Here is a 13,402-nt window from a genome sequence, read left to right on the forward strand (position 1 = left end):
AATTTTTCTACTAAATAGAGGAAAATTGGATCCGTTTCTGTACAGGAAACCAATTTTCTGTCGCAGTTTAGAGGCAAGATTGTCCAAATTTCTCATCAAGCCACAGGCCAAGATATTTATACTCAGTGACTCTCTCTATACAAGAGCCACTGACAGTAGATATCCGGACATCATCAAAGTTAATATTCCTGGCTCTTGAAAACAACATAAACTTTGTCTTACAACATTAAGAACCAATTTAAGACTAGCAAGGGCATCCTGTAGACTAGAGCATAAAAGGAAAGTTGCAAATTCTCAATGGCCAACTGTACAGAGTCTGCAATACAGTACACAATTGTGTCATCAGCATACAAATGGGCATGACATCCATACAAAGAAGAAACAATATTATTCATTAATATAAATTGTAAAAAGGACAGGACCCAAAACTGAACCTTGTGGCACACATTTAGTCATGGCCAAGAGTTCAGATTGGGCTTGACCTAACTTCACACACTGCCGCCTAGAAGATAATCCTGAAACCAGACACAGGCATCATCATCGAACCCAATGTTAGATAGTTTCTTTATAAGTAAGTAGTGATCAACTGTATCAAAGGCTTTCGATAAATCAACAAAGAGGGCAGCACAATGTTTCTTCTTATCTAATGCTGAAATAATGCAATTTGTAACCAGAGTGATGGCTGATGTAGTACTATGTTTGGCTCTAAAACCAGATTGCTGAGAACTAAGTATGGAGTTAATTGAAAGGTAAATTTTAAGTGTTTGCTTACTAGTGTTTCCAGGACTTTAGCTAGGCAAGGTAACCTGGAGATAGGACGATAATTATCTAAGTTATCCCTATCACCTCCCTTATGTAAAGGAATCACCCGTGCACATTTCCAAGCTAGAGGAAATCTACCTGAGGAGATAGAGAGATTAAAAATATAAGTATAGTATAATCTGCTGAGCGATAACTGGTGCAGCCAATTTAATAAAAAAAATACTAAGTTATCCTCACCTATAGAACACTTTGAATCGATTGATTGCAAAGCATCAAATAAAAAAAAATCCTCCTTAAAACTGTGTGATATCTTGTTTTTGGCACTTACACAGGCTGTAGGGCAATGGTCACTTTACTTATGCCTAAGTAAGTGTAGACTTCTTGTAAAATAGCTTTCATTCACACCGTATAAAACAGTGTACACGACGGTCCAATAGCTATCCTAGCCACAAGGCTAAAGACAAGCCTAGCTAGGTTAGCATCAAACCGATGGTCTAAAACAGGGGTTCCCAAACTTTTCAGGCCAGGGCCCAGAAAATAAGGCGTCAGAGAGCCGCGGCCCAATGGACATCGTCAGGCTTTTTTTTTATTTTATTTTTTGCCATGTGACCGATTTTTTAAGCCAAATATCACTTCAATCCTTTTAAGTTAGTTCAAGTTAGTTATTCATTTATATGTGCTATTTATGAGAGGGCTAACTTGTTGCAAAATAATAATGATAATAATAATAGCCTCATTAAAATACTATTGTTGCTTCGGTTGTTTTCAGCGTTTTATGTGCATAATCTGTTATTTAGTTTGAAATGTTCGTTGAAATAAGTAGATTTTTCGTTTTTGTTTATTTATTAAGTTAATATAAAACCATATAGTCACATTTTAGAATACAATAGAATAGAATTTTAGAATACAACTAGAAACACTGTCCTGGCCTGCTTCTAAGTTCAGTGGCCTGACAAAAAAAAAAAAAAAAAAAAAAAATCCTCCTTAAAACTGTGTGATATCTTGTTTTTGGCACTTACACAGGCTGTAGGGCAATGGTCACTTTACTTATGCCTAAGTAAGTGTAGACTTCTTGTAAAATAGCTTTCATTCACACCGTATAAAACAGTGTACACGACGGTCCAATAGCTATCCTAGCCACAAGGCTAAAGACAAGCCTAGCTAGGTTAGCATCAAACCGATGGTCTAAAACAGGGGTTCCCAAACTTTTCAGGCCAGGGCCCAGAAAATAAGGCGTCAGAGAGCCGCGGCCCAATGGACATCGTCAGGCTTTTTTTTTATTTTATTTTTTGCCATGTGACCGATTTTTTAAGCCAAATATCACTTCAATCCTTTTAAGTTAGTTCAAGTTAGTTATTCATTTATATGTGCTATTTATGAGAGGGCTAACTTGTTGCAAAATAGTAATGATAATAATAATAGCCTCATTAAAATACTATTGTTGCTTCGGTTGTTTTCAGCGTTTTATGTGCATAATCTGTTATTTAGTTTGAAATGTTCGTTGAAATAAGTAGATTTTTCGTTTTTGTTTATTTATTAAGTTAATATAAAACCATATAGTCACATTTTAGAATACAATAGAATAGAATTTTAGAATACAACTAGAAACACTGTCCTGGCCTGCTTCTAAGTTCAGTGGCCTGACAAAAAAAAAAAAAAAAAAAAAAAAATCCTCCTTAAAACTGTGTGATATCTTGTTTTTGGCACTTACACAGGCTGTAGGGCAATGGTCACTTTACTTATGCCTAAGTAAGTGTAGACTTCTTGTAAAATAGCTTTCATTCACACCGTATAAAACAGTGTACACGACGGTCCAATAGCTATCCTAGCCACAAGGCTAAAGACAAGCCTAGCTAGGTTAGCATCAAACCGATGGTCTACTCTAAAAGACTAGCCGGTAGCGTTTAGCTGTAGCAATGACAACAACAAGCCCTGTTAGCTTAGATCACGTCAAGTCAAAGTCACATAAAACCAACAGCATAAACGATAAAGGCAATAAAGTCACAATGATCAGTTAAGATCAACAGTTATTATTATTTTTAAAGGGGAACTATTTTACTATTTCTTTCACTATTTGGGCACTTTTACACAATTCCTGTGAGTCTATGGAACACCTCTGTAATATATATATTTTTTTTATTCATTGTTTTGTATTTCTAATCAAGTCCTCAAAAACAGCATTTTTCTACCTCAAGATTTCGAGCTGTTTTGAGCCTGGGCTGCAGGTGCCACCTAAACCACTGCGGAGCGTCGTCGTCTATCTCAACATTAACATGCAGCAGTGACTATATGACATCACATATAGGCACATTTTCAAACGACTCAGTTCAGTGAGGGTGAATATTGTGAGAGGAGAATTGGAAGAATGCGCCAATATGAGAATTTTGAGACATAGATCATATTAATATAAGTTCACATAGCTAGGAAACAATGCTAAACACTCAAAAAGGCCATTTATAAGATAGTTCCCCTTTAAATAACGTAAAAAGAAAACAGCCAAGAAAGTCCGTTCAGTAGCAACCGGAAGTGGGCTAGTGATATGACTCTTGAGATTGCAAGGAATCCATTGATACCAAACATGACACACTAGCTTACCGGGAAATGGGAATATCCCTCCAAAGCAGCAGTGTATTTAACGGGACACCTCAGACCTCTAGAGTGTTGTTGACGTAAACGACTGTTCGCTCACAATGTAAGCTAGCGCACCTCGGCTCATCGATTCGCTTAACAAACCAGAAACTGAGAAATACACAAAAGGTAAGTGTGTTGACAGGAAATAAACTTGCTCTACAGTTGAAGAAACATGAGTAGATTCTCACCTGAATCACTGACGCACACAAATAACAAAGGAAAGGTTGGAGGGTTAACGGTCTGCGCTGAGCTGAAGTGAAGCTGCCCCTGGATCCGTCATGAGCACCAGTGTGTTTTAGCAGCTGGGGGCAGCTTTTTATGGGGGTAGATTTCTATCAAAAATAAACAAACGCAAAAGTAGAATCCACAATCGTAAAAACTATCCACACACACACACCTCAGAATCCACAATCGTAAAAACGATCCACACACACACCTCTCAATTTGTGTTTCATAAATCATAAAAACACGCTTGATTTGTTTAGATTTACGTACGGAATTCAAAAAACAGCTTGATCTGGTTAGATTTACGTACGGAATTCAAAAAACAGCTTGATCTGGTTAGATTTACGTACGGAATTCTAAGGACACGCTTGATCAACTTGGAATTACATACGGAATTTTGAGACAAATATTTCGCTGTTTTCCCCGTGGGGATTCGTGTGTGACGCTTCTTCTTCTTAGAGGTCTATCAAAAATAAACAAACGCAGAAGTAGAATCCACAATCGTAAAAACGATCCACACACACACACACACCTCTTAATCTGTGTTTAATAAAACGTTTGATCTGCTTAGATTTACGTACGGAATTCTAAAAACACGTTTGATCTGCTTGGAGTTACGGACGGAATTCTAAGGACACGCTTGATCTGCTTGGAGTTACGGACAGAATTTTTAGACAAATATTTCACTGTTTTCCCCGGCGGGGATTTGTGTCTGAAGCTTCTTCTTCTTCGGCGCTCCCGAACACGGCCCAAGGTGTCTCTTTTGAAGATAACAACTAGGGCTTTCAAATGATATAAAATATCTGTATGATTATCATGATTATTATTATTAATATCTTTCATATTTGATACAGAAATTATTACAAAAATCTTGTCCGGCCACCACATTTTAACAAACTGCATTTTCAACCACTTTACTGACAAGCTAGCAGGAAACTTAGAGGGTATGGGATATAGACAATTATGTGGGCAATATAGAACAGCTGACAGATTAGAAATATAATTTATTGTTCAAAAGTTATGATAATTATAGTGATAGTAATAAAACAATTCCGTCTGAAAATTTACTTTAATGGGTTTATGATGAATATCGGTTTGTGGGTATGCTCAAAGTAATATATTATTCATATCTTTCATATTTGATACAGAAATTATTACAAAAATCTTGTCCGGCCACCACATTTCAACAAACAACTGCATTCTGAATTAATTTAGCCTTGTAGTTTCTAATCCCATCGTTTATTTGTATTGATTAAACATAAGTCAGTTACTGTACATGACACTATGTCAAATATGCTAAGGTAATTAGCTTTAACTTATTGCTTATGGAGCATTGTTTCCCCATTTATCCCAGAGGAGTTGATGAACACTGCAGCTGTATTATGTAAGAAATACATATGCAGTATATAATAATTGTATATAATAATTGTAAAGTGTTTTTTGATGTTTTTATTTTGTTTTACATTTACATTATATTTCATCAAAGTGTTGTGTGTTACAGTGTAGGTTAGTTTATTAGGACAAGTGCATGACAGTAAGGTTAGTTAGGGTTAGTTTTTTTTTTAATTTATTATTATTATTTTTTTAAATTTCAGATAATGGTTGAAGAAGTGCGTCTTTAGTCGACGGCGAAAGATTGGACGGGTTTCGGCTGTCCTAACTGGGGTGGGTAGTAGTTCATTCCACCATTGTGGGGCAAGTTTTGGTGTAAATAAAAATAAACTGATCATTTCAAATCCGTTTTTTAACTTTTTTGGTATTACACACTGTTCTATTCAATTCAATTGAAAAAACTTTATTAGTCCCGCAAGGGGCAATTTAAGGCATGATATCACAAACAGCTGCATTTCTATACATTCAAGACAAAACAGGACAAAACAGGGACAAGAGACATGCTCAAAGCATAAAAGACATGACACTGTCAGAATGGGATCCCTAATTGTTGATCTGTCAGTCCAATAGATAAATAAATAAATAAATAAATAAATAAATAAATAAATAAATAAATAAATAAATAAATAAATAAATAAATTTGGTCTGTATATAAAAAGTGCACTTTCGTCAAAATATTCAAATCAAGGGGTCAAAGGGTGCACGTTTGTAAACTGACCTTTCCTTGTTCTGTGGCCATTCACCAGTTGAATGGCCTCCAGTACAAACCCAAATTTCCTTCCGTTTGTTTTGCAGGCAGGCTGTCTAAAGCGCTTTCCTGAGGGCAGCAGGTCAAAACAGACATGAAGGACATGTGTGGGGTCATCAATTATTTTGTGTGCTTTCTCGAGCACTTGGCCATCAGGCCATCAGGCTGCTAAACGAACAATAATCGCTAAACGAACAATAATCACTATGCAACAACCATCAAATGCACACAGCACACACACCCACACGCACACACTCACTCAAACAAACAACACACTGCAGCACCCACTCTCCACACTTTAGATCACACAAACACACTTACACTTTATATTTATTGATAAAGGATTTGCACTACAACTCGTACACCTACTGTGAATTGTACCTAAATTGCACCTCGTCCCATTTCTCCATTTCTGCCTTGCACTATATAGTATTGTATATTAGTACACTGCACAGTATTGTATATTGTATGGTAACTACGTCTATTCTGCATCGAACAGTGTACATATGTCTAAACTGAACACTGTGACCTATTTTTTTTTTTATTACTTCTAATTTTACTATGTTTTTATTTCATACTTATCTTGTCTTGCACAGTCTCTGGAGCGCAACAGTAAGAAGCATTTTGTACAAAAGTATTCTGTACTTCTGTATGACAACTATTAAAGAAACTTGAAACTTGGGCATTGTAAAACTGCATTAGGGATCTTTGTGTTCTGCCGATAATTTTTGAGCTAAGGTTGACAACACCTTGCAGTTTGTTCTTGTCTCTTTGACAGAGGGATGTGAACCAGCATACAAATGAAAAGGTTAAAATACTCTCAATAAAGGAGGAATAAAACAGTCAGAATTCTCTGTTTTTTTCTTTTTTTATATTTACAGCTCCGTTCGGCTATGCGAGCCTATGGAGTTCCATGGACCAAACCAACTACTCACCCCTTAGTTACTTTCTCTAAAAAAAACTGCAGGTCTGTCCAAAGGTCAAGTTTCTATAATTTATAAAGATCTATCACAAAGATGTACTTCGTTAATACCTGTTATCCAATCGTGGAGCACAGAATTGGGATTAGAACACCATCAATCTATCAATTGGACCAGAGTTTGGGGAAATATTATTATGGCATCACGAAACCCAAATCATCAGCAGATTCATTTCAATTTTGTCCATAAAACATATTTAACCCCCCAGAAAGCTTATAGAATGAGACGTGCTATTTCACCGAACAGTACACTTTGTTCTCTAAATACTACTGGTACTTTTACACATATGATGTGGGAATGCCCCACAGTCAAAAGTTTCTGGGAACAGATAACTAATTATCTATCTAAAGTATTACAAAAACATATTCCCTGTTGTCCCAAATTATTGCTCCTTAATGATGATGATTCTTTAGCTTTAAGTATTGTTCAGAGATGATTTTGGCTGGCAGGAAGTACCGCTGCAAAAAAAGAATTGGCACTGCGATGGCAAGCTCCACATTCTCTGCCCTTTAATCACTGGAAACAGTTATTAGCTGATGTTGTAACAATGGAGCTTTCTACAGCTAGATTAAATGGTGCAAACTATCAAACAATAGATAGCTGGAACCATATTCTCTATCAAGTTAGGACCTCTACTATATAACTAGCAGGACATAACTACCGTAATTCCTCTAATAGTAACCGGTATTCAATTAAAAACCGGGTCTCTATTAATGACCGGTGCGCTGTTGAGCTAAGCAATTATAAGCCGGCCTCCTAATACAAGCCGGGTATATTTGGTTATTGTTGTTATATGCTGGCCTGGCTGTGCAGTAAATACCATATAATGGTATGGTGTTAATGTTTACCAAGAGAGTAAGCCTACCTCAGAATTGTATAAAACGAAGTTATTATTATTATTATTATTATTATTATACCAGTATTGTGATTGCACTATTTTACTTTATTTTACTTTTTTTGACCACCTGTAATTGCACTGTTTACTACCGTATTTCATACAGTACTTTGTTTCAATAAATGAACCCAGTACATTTTACTGGGTTCAAACTGACACAAAATGTTGATTTATTCATTATGATCGGTTTGAAAATTTGAAATATAGGCCTCTCTCTTATACATGCCTCCTCCTAATACAAGCCTGGTATCCGCTACAGTTGAAACAAATACAAGCCGGGGTTACTATTAGAGGAATTACGGTAATTATATCTGTATAATTCCCTTTATTTTTGGTCTTTGTTGAAATCTTTGCTCAATTATTTTTCTTTTCAGGCCTATGACGGGGTGGGTTGGGGGGGATTATTATTTTTTTTTTGTCAACAGTGGTTGGTTGCAGGGGTTAGGGGGTAGGATTTTTTATTTTAAATGAGGCAAGGGGCAAACCAATGCTTGTAGTTGGCAAATAATTTTTATTATGTTTTATGTGCATTGTATGCCTGTACCTGTGCCTTTCATCCAAAAATGAAATAAAAAAATATATATAAAAAAATATATATATCTCTGGTCGACTCCAAAGGAGTTTAGTTTGCGAAGACAGTACAGACGCTGATGAGCCTTTTTTATGATAACATCTGTGTTGTCACTAAATTTAAGTTTGTCATCAAACACAGTTCCTAAGTATTTGTAGTTCTGGACAATTTCCACCTCAGCTCAGTGGATGCTTGTTGGGGTGACTTCTATGTGTTTTGGTGAGATAATAATTTCTTTGGTTTTGGATACATTTAAATCCAGAAAACAGCCATCACACCAGTCTACAAAGTCTTGCATTATGGGTCCGTGTGATTTATCTGACTGACTGAGAAGAGATAGGATAATCATACAGATATTTTATATCATTTGAAAGCCCTAGTTGTTATCTTCAAAATGGTACTATATATACTTTGAGCATTCATTTTCATAATGAAATGTTGATGCCTAGGGCTAAAGATAATGTGCGATTTTGGCCACTGGTAGCGCTCATGAGCCAGAGACACCTCGGGCCGTGTTCGGTAGCGCCGAAGAAGAAGAAGCTTCAGACACGAATCCCCGCCGGGGAAAACAGTGAAATATTTGTCTCAAAATTCTGTCCGTAACTCCAAGCAGATCAAGCGTGTCCTTAGAATTCCGTCCGTAACTCCAAGCAGATCAAACATGTTTTTAGAATTCCGTACGTAAGCAGATCAAACGTTTTATTAAACACAGATTGAGAGGTGTGTGTGTGTGTGTGGATCGGTTTTACGATTGTGGATTCTACTTCTGCGTTTGTTTATTTTTGATAGACCTCTAAGAAGAAGAAGCGTCACACACGAATCCCCACGGGGAAAACAGCGAAATATTTGTCTCAAAATTCCGTACGTAACTCCAAGTTGATCAAGCGTGTCCTTAGAATTCCGTACGTAAATCTAAACAAATCAAGCGTGTTTTTATGATTTATGAAACACAAATTGAGAGGTGTGTGTGTGGATCGGTTTTACGATTGTGGATTCTGAGGTGTGTGTGTGTGTGTGGATAGTTTTTACGATTGTGGATTCTACTTTTGAGTTTGTTTATTTTTGATAGAAATCTACCCCCATAGCTTTTGTGTTGTTAATATCTTGCAATTAAAAGAAGAATTGTGTCATTCAAGGGTGATTCAGGAGAAAGGTGTTGCTTATTAGGCCAGACCTCTCTCCACACCATGTTGGCGTGGGAGAAAGTCGCTAGAAGCGTCAAGCGTGTACATGATCTGCGCATGCGTTCCACTAAATGTCCCTCATGGATCGCACATGAATGAGTGACCAAATTTGCTACACATAGCCCACGGCGGCAGTCCTGTGCGCCGAGGGAGAAAGAGTCTGCCTGCTCAGCGAAACACAGCCTGATTAAATGAAGGAGAGAGAAAAACAGAGCCTGTGAAACGGATGGAGGTGATTAATTTACCTGGCGTCCAACAGCAGAGATAAGGCAGCAAGTAGGCCACACCAACACGCACCGACCATCTCCTCCCAAACGAGATGGGCTCCTGAGGCAAACACACACAACATTACTGGATTTAACCGTTTCAGGTGCACCGGCACAACGCTTTGACTCAAATTCTGAGAATAATGTCACAATGGCTAGTGGCCAATACAAGTGTGGTAGAATTTCAAGACAGAATTTTGAGGGGGGGGGGGGGGGGGGGAACCCCTGAAAGCACAAGCCGTGCAGCTTTTCAGACTAGATACCCACAGCACTGGCTAGTTAGCCACACAATTGATGTAACCTCAATGGGGCCACGCTCCAGGCTGTACAGTACAATCCCTGTAATAAATGCTGCCGACACCTACTTTTGGCGTCTTGCACTGTGAGGGTAGGTTGCCGTGTTTATTTCAAAGCTTGGCCCCATTGACTTTGCATTGGTGTTGTGTCTAACTAGCCCGAGATATGTGCGTCTGGCATGAAGTACATCAATGTATTGTGCTGAGAAAGGACTCCACCCTTAGAAAACATCATTGTTAAGTAGGAAATAGAGCTGGGGGACCATAATTCTATATCAAATTGAGATATACTCCCTCAGGGACATCCGTCCTAAATTCAAAGCTCCATCTGTGTTCCCTCTGATGCAATACATGCAAGGTCTTACTCTCCCAAACATTAGCAGGCATACTACTGGCCACCAGGATTCAGAAGAGTACATCCAGCCAGGATCACATTCAGGATGGAAACGCACACACACAGATGAGGCCTTTACATGGAAAGTATTTCCACTCAGAGGCACATCTGTTCTACATACTATAGCTCTTATGAGAGTGTTCTGAATCTCTCACTGCATCTAATCTATGGACTCCATCGCCCTTCACCCTTCTCCCTCGCAATCATCATTTCTAGTGTGTGTGTGTGTGTGTGTGTGTGTGTGTGTGTGTGTGTGTGTGTGTGTGTGTGTGTGTGTGTGTGTGTGTGTGTGTGTGTGTGTGTGTGTGTGTAACTCTCCCCCAACCATCCTGCTCCTCCTCACAAATGTGTCATGTTTGAATATTGAATCTAAGACGTGGGAGTATCCCTTGCCCTGCCCTCCTCACCAGGCTGGGGCTGCCACTCCTGGCTGGGGTTGGCCTCCCTGTGTTCGGCCGCCGCCGCCTCCTCCTTGGCCAGCTCCCTCTCGATCATGGAGGTGATGCCGCGGACCAGGTCCAGCAGGGCGCTGAAGGCCACCGACATGGCGTAGCCCTCCGGGATGGACGGAGGCTCCACCTTGTCCAGCATCTCCAGACTGGAGGAGGAGGAGGAGGGGAGGGAGAAAGAGAGGTGGCAGGTTACAAGTGAGAATGTGTGGTTGACACAAGATAGAGTGGAGTTCAAGGTGTGTGTGTGTGTGTGTGTGTGTGTGTGTGTGTGTGTGTGTGTATGCTGTATGTGTGTGTGTGTGTGTGTGTGTGTGTGTGTGTATGCTGTATGTGTGTGTGTGTGTGTGTGTATGCTGTATGTGTGTGTGTGTGTGTGTATGCTGTGGGTGTATGTGTGTGTGCTGTATGTGTGTGCGTGTGTGTGTGCTGTATTCGCGCGTGCGTGTGTGTGTGTGTATGGGGTGGGAATCGCCAGAGACCTCACGATGCGATACTTGCGTCACGATACGATATATAATATATATATCGTGAAACGCGTCGCTGAGTATACCTTTTTTCAACTGCAAAGTAAAACTTTGTCAACATGTTTTATCTAATAAAATAAAGTTCAGTCTGTTCATCTCACTTCAATCATTTATATTGCAGAACATGGTATTTTCTCAAGCAGACAGATGTAAACACTGTAATCTGTGTTGCATATACCGGGTACCTGACAAACTGAACTGTTTGTATTACAGTCATATTCCAACTTAACTGAATGCATTTATTTAAATTTTTTATGAATAATTTAATATCGATACTTGGCGTCCCTGTATCGATACAGTATCGCCACGCAAAGTATCGCAATACTGCTACGTATCGATTCCCCCCCCACCCCTAGTATGTGTGTGTATCTGTGTGTGCTGTATGCGTGTGTGTGTACTGATACAGTCTAGATCAGGGATCTCAAACTTTTTTTTTTTTATGGAAATGTATGGTTGAAACATGCAAACGTTCAAACTAGGGATGGCCCGATCGATCGGCCAGCGATCGGTATCGGCCGATATTCAGTATAAATTAGGGCTGTCAGTTTATCGCGTTAATTAGATTAATTAATTACACAGCAAATTATCGCGTTATGAAAATTAACTCAAAATTAATTACATTTTTTTTTTTATACTTTTTTTTTTATCTCATTCATTCCATAAGAATGTAGAATATACATTTACAGATTTTTTTTTAATATGGCCCATTTGCATGTTCTTGGTATTTGATTCTAGGGACATCTATGAATCTCAGGGAATGTATTCCCAGTGTCAGAAATACTGTGGGCTAGATCCACAAAGAATGGATTGCACGGAGCAAGTTGCACCCTTACTTACAATTCATTATGAATTGAAAATGGGGGACCCTGATTTAAACAAGACGAAAGACTTTCTCTGGTCTGCATCCCCTTAACAATTGTGTGTATTGAGCCGTACTGTATTGTACCCATTCTGCAATCTGTTAATAACATTTTCATTCAATCAATCAATCTGCGCGGTGATTGATTGAATGAAAATTTTATTTTGAGTAAATTGTAATGAACCAAATGAGAATATCAATAATTTTTTTTTATCTTTGACTATGAATAACACCATGCTCAAATTGACCAGACCTGAAAAATCTAAGCAAATTAATATATGGAAGATGATTAAACAGAAGGTTTTGTAGATACAGTACTGAATTCTGCCATCCGGACACATGCAATTTGAAATATGATTATAGCATATAGAATATCAGGCATAAAATGGTTATGCGATTAAAATGCGATTAATTAGATTAATTAATTACAAATCCTGTAATTAATTAGATTAATTTTTTTAATCGCCTGACAGCACTAGTATAAATATGAGATCGTGATCAGTGATAATGCTTTATTTTCGCCGATCGCCAAAACCGATCGAAAAACATGATCCAATTCTTAGCGGAGATCTCACTGCTGACTTCTCTCTCAGACACAGAGCTGCTTGCAGCGTACGGCCCCTCCTCCTCCTCCTGCTCCTCCCGCACCCATGTAAACAAGAGGCTCCAGCTGCCTCCGGCAACAGTCTGCTCTAGTGCATGCGACGTGAGCTAACGTTGGCTACCTACCGAGCTAACGTTACTGTTTAAACTAAATTACCCAGTCAACTATTCACTTTTAGGCATTGTCTAACGCATACCTGTCAACAGTCCCGTTTTTCCCCGGATTGTATGGTATTTCAACCTTCTTCACGCCCTCCTCACGGTTCACGGAATTGGCACGTTTTTTTTAACTTATAAATGTTTACAAAATGGCTGCAATTCCCCTCCGTGACGACAGGTGGCAGCAGTGTAGATTAGAACGTTATCACAGGAAGTCAGACCGGAAGACGGTTGCGACCCGAAGAAGAAGAACAGCGACCGGATAAAGGAGGGGTTTAGCGCAAATAGAGGCTATGAAAAATGCCCGTGTTATGACTGCGTTCGTGACGAGAAACACATTAGAGGCTGATTTGGTCACCAAAGTTAAAATGGCCATGATTTGTGCAAAATCCAATGTGGCCTTCAGTTTCTGCGACGAGTACAACCGGAGCGTAGCAGATATGTACCCCGACTCTGCCATT

The 13,402-nt window shown here is 38.8% G+C and overlaps 1 protein-coding gene across 4 annotated transcripts in view; it reads right to left on the reverse strand.

Moving 5' to 3' along the window:
- The window catches only part of mon2 (MON2 homolog, regulator of endosome-to-Golgi trafficking), a 144,092-nt gene that overhangs the window by 41,515 nt on the left and 89,175 nt on the right, over positions 1 to 13,402 (reverse strand). For all 4 annotated transcript variants that reach the window (XM_084335422.1, XM_084335420.1, XM_084335421.1 and 1 more), the window contains exons 12-13: positions 10,752 to 10,942; positions 9,634 to 9,715 (exon numbers count right to left, since the gene is read on the reverse strand). In XM_084335422.1, coding sequence (XP_084191548.1) covers positions 9,634 to 9,715; positions 10,752 to 10,942 — 273 coding nt within the window. The remainder of the gene's footprint in view (positions 1 to 9,633; positions 9,716 to 10,751; positions 10,943 to 13,402) is intronic.

The sequence above is a fragment of the Notolepis coatsorum genome, assembly GCF_963971535.1.
Source record: "Notolepis coatsorum genome assembly, chromosome: 18".
NCBI lineage: Eukaryota > Metazoa > Chordata > Actinopteri > Aulopiformes > Paralepididae > Notolepis > Notolepis coatsorum.